The sequence below is a fragment of the Globicephala melas genome, chromosome 20 (assembly GCF_963455315.2).
Source record: "Globicephala melas chromosome 20, mGloMel1.2, whole genome shotgun sequence".
Classification (NCBI taxonomy): domain Eukaryota; kingdom Metazoa; phylum Chordata; class Mammalia; order Artiodactyla; family Delphinidae; genus Globicephala; species Globicephala melas.
In genome coordinates this window covers 15,236,100-15,258,300 of record NC_083333.1, presented here as the reverse complement: position 1 = coordinate 15,258,300, position 22,201 = coordinate 15,236,100, and the positions used below count along the sequence as shown (strand labels likewise).

General features: G+C 37.4%; 1 protein-coding gene across 4 annotated transcripts in view; it reads right to left on the bottom strand.

The window, feature by feature from the left end:
- The window catches only part of MAP2K4 (mitogen-activated protein kinase kinase 4), a 104,918-nt gene that overhangs the window by 4,020 nt on the left and 78,697 nt on the right, over positions 1-22,201 (bottom strand). For 3 of the 4 annotated variants that reach the window (XM_030861387.2, XM_030861385.2, XM_060290180.1), the window contains 5 exons: positions 20,284-20,403; positions 17,834-17,885; positions 14,817-14,944; positions 6,593-6,670; positions 4,060-4,208 (listed from right to left, as the gene is read on the bottom strand). In XM_030861387.2, coding sequence (XP_030717247.1) covers positions 4,060-4,208; positions 6,593-6,670; positions 14,817-14,944; positions 17,834-17,885; positions 20,284-20,403 — 527 coding nt within the window. Of the gene's footprint in view, positions 1-3,767; positions 3,930-4,059; positions 4,209-6,592; positions 6,671-14,816; positions 14,945-17,833; positions 17,886-20,283; positions 20,404-22,201 lie in introns of all 4 variants that reach the window. The other variant, XR_004040590.2, reaches the window with a different exon arrangement.

The window sequence follows — 22,201 nt, the reverse complement described above, 5'->3', positions numbered from 1 at the left end:
TAGGTTTTTTTCCCCTTCAGATACAAAGTCACAAAGCAGACAACCTGCCAAACATAAAAAACACACAAAAAATGAGGCAATCTACAATCTAAGGATTTGCCCTTAAGATACTCAACGTAGGAGCATTAGTGAAAAATTAGAAACAAGTTAACTGGTGAAAATTGGATAAATCATGGCATAGCTACATGTTAGAATACTATGTAGTTAAACGTATTTAATGCATGTGTAAGTATAAGATTGTAAGTGTATATGTCTGTGTGCCTGTGTGTTTCTAAATATATACGGCCACTACCCTAAGAGAAACTTGTAATCCAGCGAGTCTGGGAGATAAGCTACATATGAATTTTATAAACTTATCCTTAGAACTAAAACATTTTTGCACTCTGTATCTTAATTCTGTGTTCTTTGTTCCAAAAGTTCACAGTAGTACAACTTCATAAGGACTATATTGATATATGAAAAACCTCTGCCCTCCTGACATTTTCCCCTTGAATTCTACCCTGTCTAATTAATGTCGCCAGAAGTGCTTTCATTTTGTTTGTATTTTCCTGATCTATCTTGGACCGTACCTTAATCACCACTCTCCTCCAACCTCAATTACATTCACTTTTTTAGTATCAGACGTGAATCTGGGCAATACAGGTCCCCTATATCTAAACTCAGTGCTGTTCTTCACAGCTGCACCTTCTGTAGTGGACGCCTCACTGTGCTACACAGATGCCTTCTTTAGGAATGAAGAACTTACTCCTCCACTGCTGGGAGGGCTGCCAGCAGGCAGCCCTCGGTTGTGGCTTCTAAGGGATGGTATCAGTTGAAGACAGCCACCTTGGCCTTCTGGCGCCAGCCTGTATCTAATGACTGATCCACAAAGGGGCGTAAAGTCCAAGACCCTCCTCCCATACGAGTCAACCTTGGAGGGCCAGCCCAGCTTCACAGCTTCCTACAGGGCTGGTGGAGGCTTTGGCTGAGGCTGCATTGCCGCCCAACTCCCCTTTCTGCCTAGCCCTGCTTTCCCTCCCTTTGCTGTTTGTTGATCCAAAGGTCACTACCTACCACTTAACCAACTTCCTGTACACTTTTTACTGTCCCCAAAGCCTGCTTTCCAGGGAACCAACCTGCAACACCCTTTTGCTGGGCTTACTTTTCTTCTTGGTCAAATATATCTTTTCAAAACAATCTGTGAACGGTAAACTCTTAGGCTTTCCCTTCCTGGAAAAAAAAAATCTATACTTCCTCATTTTGAATGATAATTGAGTGCCCATGTATAAAACTTTAGGATGAGGTTGACAATTATTTTTCCTCAGCACTCTGGAGCTATGACTCCACTGTTTTCTGGCAACTAGTGTTGCTGATGACGAGTCTGCTGTCAGTCTGATTCATTCATTCTTGCAGGTACTCTAAGTTCTCTTCCTGCCAACTCTTACTTTATCATTGTTCTGCAATTTTGCTTCAGTGAATTTTTGTATAAATTTACCTTTATTTATCCTATGTGATACAGAGACTTTAACTGAAATCTGAGCACCTATCCTAGATCAATTCTCAAATCTTTTCCACTATTATCTCCTTAAATATTGCTTCTCCACTTTCAGAGCTGTTTTTCATTTCCATTATATACATCTTAGAATTACTCATTCTCTTCTCACTGATTTTTAACTATTTTCTTTCATACATATTTGTCTACATCATGCTGGGGAAACCCTTCAAGTCCATCTTCCAGTTCCCCAACTCTGTCTTCAAGTGTTTTCAGTCCAGAGTACATCACATCTGTTGTATCTTTGTATCAATAGCTATGTTTTTTCATTCCCAAGCCTTCTAATTAATTAGTTTTCATAGCTAACTGTTTCATTTCTGTTTACTTCTTCCTCAGTTTTAATGAAACTTACACCTTTACTTCCTTGGGCATCTTAAATATACTTATTTTAAGTGTATTTTAGACTATTCCATAATCTCATCTCCATTAAAAGCAGCTTTATGTTCTAGTCTGCTGCTTTTCTTTCTTTTTATTTTAAATTAATTTTTATTGGAGTATAGTTGCTTTATAATGTTGTGTTAGTTTCTACTGTACAGCAAAGTAAACCAGCTATATGTATATATTTATCCCCTCTTTTTTGGATTTCCTTCCCATTTAGGTCACCACAGAGCACTGGGTAGAGTTCCTTGAGCTATATAGTAGGTTTTCATTTGTTGCTTTTCTTAGCACTAGACTTCATGCTTCTTCATCATTTTTTCATTATTACCCTCCCTTCCCATGAAAGTTAAATACTGCGTATCTGCTACAAACCATTATACTATGCAGGATTTTCTGGCTCTTCAGAACAAATTTTTGTCCCTTGGGGGTGACAGCACTCCACTAAGAACGCACGTTCTAAACAAGTTTTCAACAAGAAGTAATGATTGGATAGACATGCATCATAAAAAAATACAGCTGTGACAAAAAGAAGGAAAATGGCTTGGAACAAGGTGATATTGGATTATGAGGAAACCAAATAGGAATCCAAATGATCCAGGTTAGATACTAGAAAATGCTCAGGGATAGAAGAAGGGAGAATGGACAAATGTGGAGAGCTGATACGAGCATATCACAAAAACAGATAATACTTCAACCGCAGACCTTAATGATCTGGAATGAGATGGAACTACGTACCTACTCAGGGAAAACAACGTGAGATTCAAGTCTATAACCACTATTTATGGGAGAGAACTTGCACCACGGGACACAGAAATAAAAAGTAAATGTAAATATAAATATAAATAAATATATATATATATATATATATATATATATATATATATAACAAAACCAACAGAGAGATCAGGAATTAAGAAGAAAGCAATCCTGGTGGAGTGTTCCCAGGTGATTATTTTAGACATTATGCTCTATGACTCACACAGATTCTTTTAACCAAATATTTCATTAAAGTGGAATATATAAAATGATCACATTTTGCAATTATATACTGTATATATGTGTGCAAATTGGTAAAAGTAGATGGTTTTTTAAAAGGAAAAAGCAGCCAATTTGCGTCATCCTTATGGCCCTCTTCTATCTAAAAATCTTGAGGTATTCTTCTCCCCTCTGAAAACCAACACAAAAGTAGAATTTGGTTAGAGAAGATGAAAGGGACTTGAAAACTGGAGCCAAACAAATGTTTTCTACATATTCAAAAAGAGGGCAATGCTAGACCGTGAAACATTAAGTCTTAGTCTTATAGGACCTAAAAGAGTAGAGAGAAACAGCATTCCTGGAAAGAAAAAATTAAGAAAAAGAAAAGCATTTTCAAGAATGAAAATATACAAAATGCTCTGGCTTTTTGCTCATAAATATATCTTACTTTTAAATCATGTTGGATAAACAGAATAATTATCAAAAATATTCAAATGATAACAAAACAGGTTTTATTTAAAATTTAGATAACAAGGCACGACTGTCCTGTTGCCATATCAGTGTATATTTATTCTTACATGCTGCAAACACATACACGCCTGTAAAAAGGGGAGTGAACAATATCAGGTGTGGGGTTCCTAGAATAAGGAAACTTATTGGAATAAGGTTCCTTGGAATAAGGTCTCTGTGAGGCAGTATATGGTTCTACCAACTGAGCTTTGGGCCTGACACTACTACATACACCCAGCTGGGTTACGTGTCAGGTCAGAGCAGAGAGCCACCCCTGAAAGTCTGGCAGGATCTTAACTTAGTAAAAGCTTCCAAGTGATTCTGGTACAATTTCATTGTTAGAACCACATCAGAATAAGATGATCAATCTCACCTAGGCTGTATTTCTTGTACAAGGTACTAGAAATCTGGAGGCAGCAGCTTCTCCACCACCCACATCTGTTTTTCATCAGTACCTGAGTAGCAGAATAAGAGAGTGATGCCTCTCCAGGCTAGCTGGAGCCTTCCATGTAGCCACAGTGATCCAGAGTCCCAGCTGAGAAGACAGAGCGATATGAAGCAGGCTCCCCTTCCCCAGTATAAAGTACCAGTGTTGCTAAGATTAAGTAATCACCTCACTGTCCTCTCACCGTATATCTCTGAGCATTCATAAATCAAATACTCACCACAAGTTGACAAAGTTGATGAAACTTGGGGAAAATTCCCTTTCCTCAGAATTACTCAACTGTGGTGGGTCTCCTTTCACAACTTGTGTTAGTTGATCAAACACACTATTCCACTTTGGATAAGGAAATCGGCCTGTGGCCAATTCGTACTAAAGAGAACACAGAGGAAAAAGCAAAATACACTGGGCATTACTTATTAATCCAGTACTTATTACTCCTCACTGGAAAGGCCACATTGTAAATCTAAACTCCAAGCAAAACTCTTGAAAAAGCCTTGACTCAAATCAAGATCAGGTTGAGGTGCAATCTTCAGAATTATGGCTAAGTGGAAGGGATATTTAGAAATCAAGATAGTATGTCCATATCTGCCACAGGTCAAACATATTTGTGAACTGTATTCTCATCTTTCTCCCACTCTGTTCTGAGGACAATGGAAACCTAGAAACTGTGCTTTTTCCAAGAACTAGGTTTAAGTCTGCAGCATGGCCTAAATGAACCCCATTTTACGTGCACTGACAGGCGACCCCAAACTTATCAGAGATGGCACATGACAGACAGAGCACTATCTGAGAAGATGGTTTTGGAGCTTCTTCCACTGAGATTTGACTTTGTCAGTTTAGTCAAATATTAAAGTACCAGTTTGCACAATGAAAGGAAGGCGAGCAAGCAATCATAAAGCCGTCCTCCGACAGGAAGCTGGTATGGGAGGGCCTTCTTCCCCAGAAGAGGCCTCCTGCAGCTCAGCACCGTCTCCACTTGCACCTGCGCCTGTGGGAAAGCAGGCAGGTGGGCACGCACACACACACGCAAATCCACTCCTTTGGCTGAGGTTTCTTTTTGATAAAAATACAAACGCTTGGGAAGAAGTAAACCTCCTTGATTATTCACAGCAATGGGAATTGCTTCATTAGATTCATTCCTGAGAACAGGTTTTAATAAGAGAAGGAAACAGTAAGACACAACATCATTAGGTGAAAGACTTAGGATCTTAGGAGTTAATTTCACACATCTCATAATTTTAAAAATATTATATGAAAATAATGTCTCTATGAAAAATTAAAAAGCAATTATAAGTACTGAACGCCTTGCTTTTAAACAAAGTTTAGCCAGAGGTACTATAGGAAATTGCTTAAAAAATTCCTATGTTAAAACCTTTCACAGAACAAAATTTTGTTTTTACAATAAAGTAAAAACTTGCTTTTTAAGCATAACTGGCTTGGACGTAGATAGGTATTTCTGAGTCGTGATTACCTCTTACATGCAAACAGTTGTCTCAGTTGTTAGCTATAAGTCTTGCTCCAGTCACCAGACCTAAGACTCCCAAGTTCTGTGTTCTCTCCTGACTAACGGGGAAGGAATCCCCTTTGGTTAGTGGCTTCACGCTGAGAAAAGACTCCACGAGGTGTCTCCCATGTCTGCTCACAAGGGAAACCAGATGGAGTCTTGTGCGGAGCTGAGCTGTCAGCCTTCATGTCTCTAGACGGAGAATTCATTAGGTGTGGCACAGTGACTCACCAAGGACACTCACAAGGGTGTGTGATCCTCAGGAAGAGGACCTTAGTGCCATATAATGCCAATAAACAAATGGAGATTACTTAACAAGTTACAGGAAAAGTTCACTGCTCTGAACCTGGTGTCTCGGGGCTCTGGGGTCTTACTAAGACGGGAGGAAAAGTTTTGGGTTGCCTACCAAACAGGACACAGCCCCACCTATACTGATGTAAAATTCACATCCAATGTGGAAGAAGCTGCTCTGAGATCAGAAAAATGCCATTCAGCCCTGGTAAAACAGCAAGCACAAGAAAATAAATCTAAAACTTCAAAACAGATTTTGGTAATAAGGAAATCAGCAAATGAATCTGTTTTTAAAATAGAACCAAAATTTCAATCCAGTCCACAGGTGAGACAGTTTATTTCATCATGCTTGTTAGTTACAAACTAAGTAGTCTTCTTACTATTCTCGCTCAGTGTTGTTCTAAGGTAGAACTTTCACTGAGAATTGTCACCGCGGTGGTTCTTGTCCTTCAACAATGGAATTACTTTCAGCATGTGTGACTTTTCTATTCGGTGAATAGAAGATTCCAAGTAGTATATAACTACCTTCATATATATAAGTATGTGCACCTAATACACACACTGTCCACAGTATTACTGGACATACGACTCCTGCTTGAGATGGGGACGCAGCTGCACTGCTGCACCGACCGCAGGTGAGCTGGCCTCCCTGTTCCTGCTCTGAGCGCAGTTCTGACTCCTAGTATCCGTGGCCAAGAGATCCAGGGCCACTACATTAAAGAGCCCTAGGCACTTCACAAAACCACAAGGGAAATAATCAACTCTAGCTTGAGTTTTAAGATAAAAACTTGTTTTTCTACACTTGGGGGGCAGGGAGAAATAGGTATATAAAATCAAAGACTAGAAGAGACCGGATATGTTCTTATGAGTGGTGAAAGACTGGTTATGGTTAAATTTTCTTTTATCTCTAAATGTCTTATAACACGACAATGACAAGATTGAGTGAACATGAACATACCAATGTGATCCCCAAACTCCAGACATCAGAGCGGACGTCATATCCTTGTCGTGACGCACTTGGGTCTATTCTTTCAGGCTAAAACACAAAGAGAAATCACCGTCATTCATTACACACACCCTCCAGGAGCAAGTAATGGAAGCAGGAGCTGGGTAGGCAGCCAGAACACCAGCACACTCCTAGAGGAATCCATGTTTAGGGCCAGACTGGGAGTAATAGGAAGCCAATATTATACTGAAAACGAACAGCAAGGAAAGACCCAACTCAACGGCTTCCTCCATAAAGGGAATACAAGCCTAATTTTTCCCCCTAAGAACGCACAAGAGTTTACAAAACTGAAGCTGAGAACAGACAGAGGGAGAAAAGAGGAGGAAAAAGGAAAATCATAAAGAATTACAGGGCCAGATTAGTAGCAAGTAATGGTAAAAAGAAGAAAAAAAAAAGACTAAGTTTTAGAATCTTATCACTTTTTGCTTCAGTGAATAAGGACATACCACAGTATATTTGAGACACAAAAGCAAGTATGAGCTAACTTTATTATAATTGCTCCACTCACTCTTTATCATAAAGCTAAATATCTATACCTTTAAAGATATAGATTTACAGAACTTCCCTGGTGGTGCAGTAATTAAGAATCCATCTGCCAATGCAAGGCAAATGGGTTCAAGCCCTGGTATGGGAAGATCCCACATGCCATGGAGCAACTAAGCCCGTGCGCCACAACTAGTGAGCCTGTGCTCTAGAGCCTATGAGCCACAACTACTGAGCCCACGTGCCACAACTACTGAAGCCCATGCGTCTAGAGCCCGTGCTCCGCAACAAGAGAAGCCACCGCAGCGAGAAGCCCGTGCACTGCAACGAGGAGTAGCCCCCGCTCGCCACAACTAGAGAACGCCTGCGTGCAGCAATGAAGACCGAACGCAGCCAAAAATAAATAAATAAATATTTTTAAAAAGATATAGATTTACATCTATATCTTTAAAGATATTTGTCAATTAGTCTAATTGTTAACCAAATTAAGGCATTGCCAGTATCATAATATATTATCCTATCATAAAAACAGCAAAAATCATTTTTAGTAATTTCTATGAAGGGAGCATTTTTACATTTCCTTGAAATAAGGGACCATTATTTACATAGTGTGCCAGGGATGGAAAAGAAAAGAGAGAGAGGCTATCAGTAGCACAGAGCTGACAATGGATCCTTAGCTAAGACTGACAGTAACTGCTGTTGAAAGAAACGTCCAGAGAAGCATAATGGTCACTGTGTTATGTTCTCTGCCTGTCAGCAACAATTACTTTGGAGACCTATGCATTTTGTTTTGAATATGAGTACTGTGTTGCATAAATATTCATTGGAAGCTCTTCACTTTTACTTTTAGATATAAATATAGTTATTTACCTGATAAGATACACATTACATAAAAATCCCAGATAGTCAACCAAGAGAGAAAATACTCCATCCAACAACAGCAGAATACACATTCTTCTCTAGCTCACATGGAACATTCACTAATATAAACCATGATCTGGGCCATAAAACACACTTTATGTTTAAAAAGTGAAATCATGCAAGGCATGTTCTTAGACCACAAAATAATTATATTAGAAATCAATAATAGAAAGATATCTAAAAAATCCCCAAATATTTGGAGATTAAACAACACATGGATCACAAATGTATGGATACCAAGGGGGAAAGGGGTGGGGTGGGGAGGAATTGGGAGAATGGGATCGACACATATACATTATTGATGCTATGTATAAAATAGACAACTGATGGGAACTATATAGCACAGGGAACTCTACCTAATGCACTGTGGTAACCTAAATGGGAGGGAAGTTCAAAAGGGAGGGGATATCTGTATGTGTATGGCTGATTCATTTGCTGTGCAGTGCAGGCTAACACAACATTGTAAAGCAACCATACTCCAAGAAAAAATTAAAAACAGAACACACTTCTAAATAACACATGGATCACAGAAGAAGTCTCAAGAAAAAGTTTAAAAATATTCTGAACTAAATATTAATAAAATGAAGTTACAAAATGAAGTAATCAATGAAATTATTTACTGAAATAATTTCAGTAAATTATTTCACAGTACTCATGTTCAATTTCAATGAAAGTGAAATCACCAAAATGAAATTACCCAAAGTTTGTGGGATGCAGTGAAAGTACTACTCAGAGGGAGACTTACTGCAGTAATTGCATATATTAGAAGAGAAGACAGATTACAAATCAACAGCCTAACTTGACAGCTTTAAGGAAACAGAAAAAGAACAAACTAGACTCAAAGCAAGGAGAAGGAAGGGAGTAATAAAACGTAAAGCAGGGCTTCCCTGGCGGCGCAGTGGTTGAGAGTCTGCCTGCTGATGCAGGGGACGTGGGTTTGTGCCCCGGTCCAGGAGGATCCCACATACTGCGGAGCGGCTGGGCCCGTGAGCCATGGACGCTGAGCCTGCGCGTCCGGAGCCTGTGCTCCGCAGCGGGAGAGGCCACAGCAGTGAGAGGCCCGCGTACCGCAAAAAAAAAAAAAAAATGTAAAGCAGAAGTAAGTGAAACAGCGAACAAAAATCAATACAAAATGTCAAAAGCAGAAGTTGATTCTTTGGAAAGATTAGCAAAATTGGCAAACTTCTAGCTACACTGATCAAGAGAAAGAGAGGGAAGACTCAAATTATTAAAGTCAGAATGAAAGAGGGGATATTACTATTGATCTTACAGAAACAGATGAAATAGACATTCTTTGAAAATGAAAACCTACAAAAATAATGTAGAAATCTGAATAACCGCAAAACTTTTTAAATTTTTAAATGAATCTGTTATTAAAGACCTTTCCACAAAGTCCAGACCCAGGTAAGTTTACTGGTGAACTCTTTCAAACATGCAAGGGAGAAATAACACCAGTCTTACTCAAATTATTCTCAAAACACAGAAAAGGAGGGTATTCCTCTCAATCCATTTTATGAAGCCAGCATAGCCATTTATGAAAACCTGACCAAAACATTACAAGACAATTAATATCCCTCATAAATACAGACACAAAAATTGTTAAAATATGAGCAAATCTAATCTAGCAACATATGAAGTGGTAATATATTATAATCAAGTGGGGTATATCACAGGAAGATAATATGGGCTTAATACTTGAAAATCAATGTAATGTACCATATTTATAGAATGATTTTAAAAGTCATACGATCATCTCAACAGATGTAGGATTAGAATCTGATAAAATTTAACAACTGTTAGCATACTGAGAAGGAAACTTCTTATTTCATAAAATGTATGTAAAATAGCCTACAGCTAACATCATATTTAGTGGTGGAATACAGAACACGTCCTTCCTAATTAATACTGGGAACAAGGCACTGCTTCTATTCAGCATTATATTGGAGTTCCCAGCCAGTACAAAAAGGTAAGGGGGGAAAAGCACGGCTTTTACTCACAAACATTTGGATTTCTACGACTGTTTAGTTAGAAAATCCCTACTAAAATTAATGGTGAAACCAGCAAGATCATAGGACACAATGTCAAAATGTGCAAACCAGCTCTATTTCTCTATAATGATAGCAAAATATTGGGAAAAAGTTAAAAATCCCATTTACAATATTAGCATCGAAAAACATGAATTCCTCAGGAATAAATTCAAAAGGTGCGCAAGAGATCCACGCTGAAAACTATAAAACATCACTGAGAGACAGCAAGAAGATCTAAATCAATGGAGAAACATAACAGGTACTAAAAGACTCAGCAACGTCAAGATACGCACAGTGGAATGGACAAATAAATTGTGGTCTACTGATACAATGCACAACTTCTCCGCAATAAAAAAACTGAATGACTAATACACATAACAGGTACTAAAAAACTCAGCAATGACAAGATACAGCGGAATGGATAAATAAATCGTGGTCTATTGATACAATAACAACTTCTCTGCAATAAAAAGACTGAACGACAAATACACACGGACAGCATCGATACATCTTCAAAAGAAAGCACACACAAACAAGCACAGACTGTAGGATGGCATTTCTAAAGAACTTGAGGAAAAGCAAACCTAACCGACAGTGACAGAAAATAGGACCAATGATCCTATAAAATATGAGACATATTTTCTATCTTGACTGATGTGGTGATTATATGACTAACTACATTTGTCAAAATTCAAATTGTATGCTTAAAATGGGCACCTATTATTTGTGGTTACAGCGCTAATGTCATTCTAAAACTGCTGTATGTTTATGTCACAAACAGCTATAATGCCTATCATGTGTGTGTTAGAAAAACTTATCCAACACCGGGAAATAAATCCAAAAAAGGATTCCGTTTCCTTTCAGTGTCACAGTGGAGCACCAGCAAGCCTGCCCAAGGACTGTGTAAGTGTACTTGTTTCATTAGGGCCCAGACACTTAAGTTACACAATAACCTGCAGATTTTTGTCAGGTAGGGATGCAAATGATTTCTGTCCAACAACCCCAAAAGTTATTATTTTATTGACCTGGAGATAATTAGCAAATTTATATTTTGATTAGCCATCTTGTTGCAATATTCCTTCTTTAGTGACTGTAAATACAGAATGATGCAAATGTTCTCTGAGCCAGTTTCACTAACCTGTCTGTCCAGTTTTCTCATTAATGAGTTAAATATATTTTTGACACATGTTCGTTCTCTATTTGTACATGTAATATTTTTAATATTTTGAAAAGTATTCTTTGAGAGGAGTGGAGATTTAAGATCCATGAAACTAATTAAAGATGCTGTATCCTAAATCTAAGTCAGAAGTACGGATTTGAAAAACAAAAAGCTTTTTAAAATTAACAAGAGGAAAATATCAACTTAGAGAATAGGGTCTATAATATTAACAAAAACAGCAAAAAAGTAGTAGATAAAACAATTTTATATCCAAAACATATAATTTATAATAAATACACAACTCAAGTTACTTTGTATTAAAGTATACAAAATAAAAACCAAGGAATAAGGAGAAATTGACAATCTCAATATTTTCAAATTTTGAACTCCTCTATTTTTTTATATTAAAATGGCAAAAAAGTGCTGAACAGGGACCTCCCTGGTGGTGCAGTGGTTGAGAATCCACCTGCCTATGCGGGGGACATGGGTTCGAGCCCTGGTCCAGGAAGATCCTACACGCCGCAGAGCAGCTAAGCCGGTGCATCACAACTACTGAGCCCACGCTCTACAGCCCACAAGCCACAACTACCGAGCCCATGTGCTGCAACTACTGAAGCCCACATGCCTGGAACCCGTGCTCTGCAACAAGAGAAGCCACAGCGATGAGAGGCCCACGTACCACAACGAAGAGTAGCCCCCGCTGCTCACTGCAGCTAGAGAAAGCCCGCGCGCAGCAACTAAGACCCAACACAGCCCCCCACCAAAAAAAATTAAAAATAAATAAACAGTTAAAAAAAAGTGCTGAATATAATTATAATACAGAACAGACCCTTTCCAATATTTCATTTTTTAACTGACCATTTATCATGCTAAAAGAAGAATTTTAATATGTCCCAAAAGGCAGAAACGTACGGACTAAAATGCTTTGAAAGCAAGTAATAAGTAAAAAGATTAACATGAATCACTTTGTACTGGTTAGCTATTTGTGTAACAAAGCACCACAAAACTTAACAGCTGACACCAACAGACATTTATTATTTCAGGTTTCTGTGAGTCAGGCTTCAGGGAGCATTTTTGTTGGTGGTTATGCCTCAGGGTCTCTCATGAGACTTCAACTGAGATGTCAGCCAGGGCTGTCGGCCTCACTGGGGCAGGAGGTCTCGTCACCAAGCTCACTCACACAGTACCGCAGGAAGCCTCTGTTCCTCACCACATGAGTCTCTCTGTAAAGCTGCCTGAGTGTCTTCACAACATGGCAGCTGGCCTCCCCCAGAGTGAGCAATCCAAGAAAGAAACCAAGAACGAAGCCACATGCCTCTTTATGACCAACTCTCAGAGGGATGCACTGTCATTTCTGCCACATGCTACTCATGAGAAGTGAGTGCCTAAGTTCAGTCCACACTCAAGGCTGTACTTAGCCACCGCCTTTTGAAGGGAGGTGTATTAGAGATTGGACAGATTTTAAAACTACCACATAATTGCTACTTAAAACACTGCAGTAAACAGGTCTTACACCCAACATTTAAAACAACTAAGAAAAGGAAAGTATGTATATGTATACACACGCACACCCACCCACGCATATGTGTGATGCTAAGGAAACAGTAAAATTTCACAGTTTTCAAAGAATTATGGGGACTTCCCTGACGGGTCAGTGGTTAAGACTTCACCTTCCAATGCAGTGGGGGTGCGGGTTCGATCCCTGGTCGGGGAGCTAAGATCCCACATGCCTCACAGCCAAACACCCAGAACATAAAACAGAAGCAATATTGTAACAAATTCAATAAAGACTTTAAAAATGGTCCACATAAAAAAAAAAATCTTAGAACAAAAAAAGAATTATGTATCTTTCCCCAAAGACTCCTGGCCAAGATGGATTTCAACCTCAAAGAACAGAAAACTATACCATCACAACTGTTCTGAGCTCTGGGGAAAATTTTCTGAGCTCAAGGAGGCCAAAGTTATGTTTTTGATTACTAGGTGATCAATACTTTTTTACTGTATGAATAAAGTAAGATGAAAATTTTCCCAATTCGATTTTTAAAACTTGCATAGCCCATCTAAAACCTTTACAATGTATACTACAAACCAATCTCAAACATTTTTATGTAGCAATTATAAATATTAATATAGCACATGTAAAAATATATTAAACACATAAACTATGAACCATGTAGGGATTATTTCTGGAATGCCAGAACGGTTCAACCACAGGAAATATATGTTACTATGATGTGTCATATCAACAGCTGCACAGAAACATTTTATCATACACTGAACAAGGCCAAAAAGGCATTTAATAAAATTTAATAGCCATTTCTGATTCATTCTTATTCTCTCTCTCACACACACATTCTCACACACAGATATATACACATACACTTAGTAAACCAGAAAAAGACATTTGCTTTCAAGTCAAGCAACATAAGAATCCTACCATCAATACTGTCATTCAACATTGATACAGTTCTAGGCAAAGCAACAAAAATAAACATGAGAAAAGTAACAAAATATATATGATTATAGGTAGGTAGATAGATATGAGAAAGATCAATAAATATGAGGAATGCTAAGGCAAAAATTACCTGCAGAATGGTACCTTGAGTGCCATCTGAAACCTATTCAAAAAAGAGGTAGGGACTTCCCTGGTGGCGCAGTGGTTAAGAATCTGCCTGCCAACGCAGTGGACACGGGTTCAAGCCCTGGTTCTGGGAAGATCCCACATGCCGAGGAGCAACTAAGCCCGTGCGCCACAACTACTGAAGTCCGCGCACCTAGAGTGCATGCTCCTCAACAAGAGAAGCCACTGTAATGGTAAGCCCGCGCACCGCAACGAAGAGCAGCCCCCGCTTGCCGCAACTAGAGAAAGCCCATGAGCAGCAACGAAGACCCAACGCAGTCAAAAATAAATTAATTTTTTAAAAAAAGAGGTAGATCAGTATTTTGGCTGGTTACAAAATAAACATATCAGTATAAGTAGCTTTCCTATGCATCAGCAGGAATTATAACACTCCAGGTTGAGAAATAACTAATGCCTCTACCTTGCACGTGTCAGTGAGTTTCTCTTACCTCTGAACATGCTATGAGACATACTGAGTTCTATGAGGAATTCGGCTTCCTATTCTTCTCTAACCAGAAACAGCACCACTTACATTATCAATATGTCTACTACAATTGTAAACATACAATCAATTGTAACAGTGATTGTAAACATACAATCAATATGTCTACTACTTGACTGTAGTACCTCCTACAGTCAAGACAGCATATGGGGGTCTAGACGTACAAAAGAGGCCTTCTGAGAACTAACTAAAATATAATGAAAAAACAGTAATCAGAAAAGACCATAAATGCTCAGTGCCAGGCAAGAGGAATACGGTAAGACAATGAAACAGGAGTTCACTGGGATGATTTCGCCAAGTTTCATAGAAGAGCTAGAACTGAGTTTGGTCTTCGTGGAAGAGGAGAATATTCTAGTATGGTGAAACTGCGCGACCAAAGCAGATTCCTTAGTAGTGCAGCACCAAAGGGCACAGGCTCTCTGTGCAATGAATGTCAAGCAAGAAGGTTTGGCCTTTGCACTTACTGCCATGTATGGCCTGCATCCAGCATCTCTTGTCTTGGCAATGGAGTCCACAAGCTGTCCACTGATGCCAAAGTCGCAGAGTTTAATATTTCCACTTCTATCCAGAAGAATATTGGAAGGTTTGATATCTGCAAGACACAGATGTCACTCAACGTTCAAGTAATCAAACGAGCTATATTCTAAAGTATTTCAAGGAAAAATACTGAAAAACCTTAGAAAACATAAGTGATCAAGTCCTTAAAATTCAGATAGCTAAGATGAAAAAAATTTTCTGAATGCTAAAAACTCATTATCAAAAAACTCATATTAAATTTAGGCATTCTATAAAGTTTTGTTTTCATCAAGAGACATACTCATTTACTTGTTTCAAATTCATTACTTAACAGTCAAAACATGCAGGATGAATTTAATCTGTAAGAGTAACTAAGCTACTTTACAATACGTGTCAAAGATTATACAACTAAATGCAAAGTATACAAATTATAAACTCACAATTTAGTTAAAGGAGAGCTTTATCTAACTTAGGAAAGTATCCAATCCAGTACATCTGAAAGACCACAAGCTTCGGGATCAAAAAAGCAAAGGTTCAAGACCTGGGCCTGATATTCACAATGTGACCTGGGGCAAGTTCCTGAACTTTCACTTAGCAACCACAATTCCCTCATCTACAAAATATAAGTAATAATTCCTAACTTATAGGATTGTGGAAATGAAAACACCTATTACAGAAACTGAACATTGTTAGTACTCAGTAAATGTATCCACTTAATAATTATTTCTCCTTGAGAGATTTTTCTGATCTTAGATGGCTTCATTGAGTTTCTCCCAACCAACCTTCTTTAAGAGTCATCCTGGAGAAACTAGATTCATTTTTACCATTCTCAGAGTGTGTGTGCTTTCCCGCACACCTGAGAAAGCTGAATCCTTTCCATTTGGTTCTCCAGGTTTTACACAGCCTTGTCACATTGGCCCCTAGGTTATCACCTCCTCCTCACTCACCATCAACTCACTCACTGCCAGTGTGTGCAAATCAGCTAGCTGGACAATTCTCCCTGCCCTTGCTCACTAATTCTCTGTCCCTATCTCAATCCTTCGAGGCATTTAATTGTCCCTGTCATGGTTCCATGAATAAAAAGGACAGAAATAAATATAGGATACAAAAATATCTGTCTGTAACTCAGAAGGGGACCTACAAAAAAATCCAGAAAAGAATGCTTACCATCACTGACACAGCTGACTGCCTATCAAACATCCACTCCTAAGCATGCCATCATCCTTTCTAATGGAACTTTCATTTTACTGAGATCCATCCTCCTCTGTGTACATCTATCCGCACCTCCAAACACGGGGTCCTGATTGGTCTAAGCTTATCAGGGTAGCCTCATGCTCCTTGCCAGGGACTAGTTTAGGTAAGGGCATGAAGGAGACAAGAGAAAATGTGAGAGACAAGTAAGTAAGAGCTCCCTGCTGCTAAGACAGCCACACAAGAAGAGACAGCTTCTTCTTCAAGAGGCTGTTATGCTAGGTGTGACACAGGACCTGCTTTAGTTGTTACTACCCTGAGGATGGAGCCAACATGTTAAGGAGAGCAGAGCCAGAAGAAGGGAGCCTGAGCCCTAATCATATCGTGTTGGAGCCACCCTATCTTTGGACTTACTACGACAGATAATGAGTTTCCTTGAAGTTTAAGCCAGTTAACAGGATTTTCTCTTACTTGTAATCAAAAGCACTCTAATTACAGCAAAAAAAAAAAAAAAGCTACCTGATCCTAGCTGGTAAAAAAGACTGCTATAAATTCATCATTTTACTTAGTCACAGGAAAACCAAAGTTATTTTTGAAGCCTTTCCCTTTTATTTAACCTTGGGCAGTGTCTTAGTGCTTTACTGTGATTGGTGAGAATCCCTAAGGTAATTGTCAGATGCCCTAAGGTAATACTCCCATAATTACCAAATATAGACAAAAAAAGGGAGGGAAAAAATCCAAAACAAGAACAAGATGAAGTACAAGAGGAACAAAATAATTTTGTTTAGGGACCTAATCCTATATGATTTTAGGACAAAAGAGAAAATAAGAAGGCTAGCCAAAATTATCTTTAACAAGCATTAAGCCAGGCAAAATTAAATGAAACATTCTGATGTTCGAGGTTAACTAATTGCAGTCGTTCAGGGTCAACCTCAAATAAAAATTACTTAAATCAATGCCCTAATTACTAATCTCTTTAATCACAACCTTAGAGCCCTTTAACCTTAGAATTCAAGGTTTTTCGCATCTCTGAATACGACTGTTTCCTTCCTTCCTGTGTTGTCAGGCTGAATCACACACTGCCATATATCACCTTGGGTTTGTCCACTACAGATTTACTGAGGGTACAGAACTGTGCCTCTTCAAAGCCACTGCCTCACTACCCCGAGTCTGGCATAGTAATAAGACAGAGCAACTACTTAAACTATTTGCTGAATTAAATTCAGGAATCCCACTGTCTCCCAAAAGACAGACACCAAATGTTTGAATTTGGACCTGTGTCTAAATAAGGCCAAGATCACTGTTTTCACAAATACAAATGCTTTAGAGGAATTTCAATGTAAAATACTAATTAAAGAATCTTTCTCAATTTACAAAAATATCCTCCCAAGTAAAGAAGAAACACTTGATAGGGACAGTAGCGTGCCTTTAAAATGATCGAGGGTGCTATCCTGCAGATCCTTCTTTGACGGTCCACAGGTTCACCTTCCTGCCTTATTCGTATAGACAGAGAAACATTAATTATCTATCAGGCAAATGAATAATTATTTTTCAACTAAGCCCCAACATTCTAATAAGTTAGACTGAAATTTATAGAATCCCAAAGGGAAAAAAATCCTAAATTAATAATAAAGTTTTAGGGTACATATAGTATGTTTTGCTAAAAATACAAGTATTTTAGTAAAAGTTATACAATACACTGTAACTTTTAATTTTTTTTCCTATTAAGGAAAAATGTTAATTTCTAGTCTAAAAAAAAACAGTTCATACCCACCTCTGTGAATGATTTTCAAGTTTTCTTTTAAGTGGTTTAGTGCTTTCACAGTCTAGGGAGGAAAAAGCAGAGACGGATGGGATAAACAATCAATTTCCTTCTAATCAAATAGCACAATAGCTTACCGTAAAATAACAGCTCGGGTAGCTCTTTGCATTCTTTTGGGCTTAATATTTCAATATTCTGTCCATTTTTTATGTTAGCTGAAGATGCTAAATTATGATTTTAGATATGAAATCATAGTTGCCTTTACACGCCCTTCCCTGACAGCTAAAAAAACAAACAGGTAACTTACAATTTTTTAAATAAGTCATTAAAAAGTTGTATAATCTTTCTCATACCATCGAACTTTTTAGGAACAGATATATTTAGTACAAAAAGGTCCAACAGTCTGGTTCCATTATCAACCCTAAGTTAATAAGTTTTTCCAAATTCTCAGTTTCTCACAATCATTCACCCTCACTGGGTGTGGAGCCTGCAAAGTAATTTTTGCAGAGCCAGAATTTATCCTGTTGTTTGATCACTGCTCATGATCAGGAAATCAAAGATTCCTCCAGGAATAGAGGAAACAGAGACTTGAATTAACATTTCTACAACCTCAAACTAAAAGAGAAGTGAAGCACAGGCCTCCAATTAGAAAGGTCAAGTCTCCGCTGCCATCAAGCTGCTGGGTGCAGAACACAAACTCGCAATGCTTCAAACAGCCAGGCTTGTTCATGGGGTTATTAATTAGCAAGAAGAGATTTAACACAAAGTAATTTTAAATGTTACGCTTAACAAAAAGGATGATCACCAAGTCTAGAAACACAGGCAAATATATAATAAATGATTTATTAGTATATATTACATATATTGCAATTTAGGATAAAATAATTTTATCTATGTTTTCCAACTTCATGATCATCCTGTCATGCAGTGGTTAACAGCTGGATTCTAGGATCAGACTGCCTGGGCTTAAATCATTTACACTGACAAATATATGAATTTCAAAGCAAATTAATTACTTAATCTCTCCATGCTTTAGATTTGTCATCTGTAAATAAAAAGGGGGTTACACTATTTACCATTGAGAGTTGCTATGAACATAAAATGTCATGAGATCTTGGCCTGACACAAATAAACACTCAGTAACCATGGGCTATTATCATTATTCTACTATTGTTCCATTATAATTATTATGAATAGTAAAAAGTTCCAAGATAAAGCTAGGTTTGGTATACTGAAGAGAGATGACTAAAGTGATCAACATAAAATTTCAGACACCTGTCTGAATAATGAAGAAGTTTCTAGTAAAACTTGTTTATACTAGACAGTTTCTTTATAAAATTATATGAAAGGGTATATATCTGAACAGCTCATAAAACATTTAAATTAAGCATTAATTCAGGTAAATAATTTAAAATATTAACATGAGACCTATTAATCTTAAGATTATGACTAGAGTTTAACCTGACTTTTTATATCCCAGTTATACACACATATCTCTTACCACTAAAATACAGTTCAGAAACTGTCTTACTTATTTTAACATTGACCCTTAATGATTAAACAGGATAAACTGACAATTACCAGGCAGACTATACTGGATGTGGAGGATGCAGGAAGAAAGAGGAAATTCATGCAACCAGAATATCTATCTTACAACTTCCTATAAAATTTAGTTTACACATCCACTAACCCAGGTCATGTCATTAGTTCAGATTCTCAGGGGTTTCTAAGAAACTTACTAACTTTATCAAAAAAATTTGTTTTTCTTTCTGTGAAAAAACTGTGAATGACCTTTGTTAGCTAAAAGAACAAGAAAGAAAATGATCATTAATTCATTTTCAAAACTATAAACACGTAAGCAAAACAGTGCCTCTTTTCTTTTTTGGTACTATGCTAAAAGTGATTTGACCAAATTAGTAGTAATGCTGGTTACTGAAATTGCTAGTCAACAATTTAAGTAGTTTAGACAGAATAGCCCAAATCTTAAACCACAGGAAATATACTTAGTCTAAAGAGTTTCAGTTAAGGGATTTCAAGGAGACTGCTGCAATTCTAATTTAAGCGGAACTGTGATAATATAGCCTATTTAAATACAGTTAAAGTAACAAGGGAAAGAGGAACAGAAAATTGCTTTTTCTAGCCTTATTTACAGCACAGTCTATTATGGTTCACTCTGATTTTAATGGAAAGAATACTGTAGTATTTATTATTGAAATGTATGATTTCAATACATACTTTTCAATAATGGAAAGTGTCAATGTAGTATTTTGAAAATTGTTCTTACTACTTGTTGTATTAATTACCCCACAGAAGTGATTTTTGTCTCTTTTCCTATTATAATGATTTTCTAGGAAGGGCAGTAACATTCTGTGAAGGGCATTCAGATGTATGCATTCAAAACTCCAGTAGCATCTTTATGTTAAGTATGTATACAAGGAACAATTTGAAAACCAAGTACTTACTGCTAAAGTGATTTTGCCTAAAATTTCTTCTGGAATAACATCATCTAATACACTATATACATATTTGTAAAACTTATCAAACGAGGTAGACATGAGTTCCATACAGATCCAACAGTCACCCTATAAAAAAACAAATATCGGTTATTCTTATACATCTTAACATTAAGTACCACCTTTCCTTTACTTAAAATAGAAATACAATGAGAGAAGAAGCAATCTTTTTTTTTTTTAATTTTTGTTCCTTATTAAAGTGCTGGACAGAATATTCTCCTCATGTTCAAACCCAAACTTAGTTGCCCAAATTTTCCCTACTCTTAATTGTAAGAATGGGCATAGTCCTACATAGAAAACCTTTGGACTTTTATAAAAATTTTCAAACTCTGCCATGATTAAATAGAAAAACAGAAAATATGTGGGAAACTGTTCATTCTCACTAACAAAGGAAATAGACTACAGGAATCTTGAGAAACTATATAAACTTCTTAAATTAGTAAAAAAGAAAAAAAATACATAAAGCAAGCCCAATGCCTAAAGTCCTTGCTTAAATGCCACCTTCTCAGTGGCCGACATTGAAAATGCCCAATTCAAAATGCAAGTCATCCCCCTCTCAGCATCCCCTTAACAGCTCTACTCTGTAGAGCCTTTATCATCTTCTAATATAAAATATAATTTACTTATTTATTATGGTTTTCATTGATCTTCCCTATTATAACATATAGTCCACCACGACAGGGGCTCAATAAACATTCCTTAAATGAACAAATGCTGGCTATAATCAAATCAAATCATTCAAAAACTATTGGCAGCACTGTAGAGTGTTTTAAACCAGTTTGAAGGCAATCTGACAACAAAACAAGAGAAATAAAAGTGCCTATACCCTTTGATAGTCATCCCATGACTGGGAACCTAACTTAAACAAATAGCTCATAAATTACAAAAAGAAAAAACAAAAACAAACTAAAAACCTCAACTATCTCACAAGATGAAATAGTACATTATTAAAAGGATTACCTAAAATTAAATTATTTTGAAAACTATACAGTTCATGAGGTATGCATGAGAAAACACAGGCTATAAGCAGATTCCATGTTTATAATGCTGTAAAAGTATGTGCACATATAAACAAGGAATACGAAGTACCTTGGGAGAGTGAAAAGAGCTATAGGGATCATGACAAGAATTATCTTTAAAAAATTTTGCATATGGTTTCTAATTTATGGATCCAGCTATATCCTTAGAGATTTTCTACCACTAACCTCCTTCCCCTAACAACTGACTTGGATTGATCATACGAGAGATCTATGCCCGGTGAAGTAAAATGGCTTGCTCAGAACAGCACTGCTAATTAGCGATAGAGCCATGAACAGAATCCACTTACATAACTCCTTTCTCCTATCAACACCTCCAATGCAAGGACATTTAACTTATATGTAGAGACAGCACATGCTGTGATGACTGCTGAGATGAATAATCCCACTCTTAAAGTAGAACCAGCTGCTGCAACGTCCATGTAGCTCCATGGCTTCACAGAATGCTGATTTGTAAAGCATATCTGACAAAGTGAACTTTCACTTATAGTTATTCCAATCTTTCTTCTTAGGTCTCTTTTTCTGGGTGCTCTTGCAGAATAACCTTCATAAACGACTAACACTATTAACCCAAAACACACACTTGAATTTATTTCAATCTAAAGATACCATCTCAATAGATTTACCAGAATTTTTTAATTAGAGAAAAGGATAGCACATTTAACTCACCTACTTAGGAAAACAGCGAGGAAGGAACTTAACTTCAGTAATATAGCAAAGTGGGACAATCACTGATTAAAGTGTGAAGGCCTGACTTACTCATCCAGGCTCTCCCACTCTCCACTTATATAAGCTTGGGCCTCATTAACTCCTAACGATGAAATGGGATT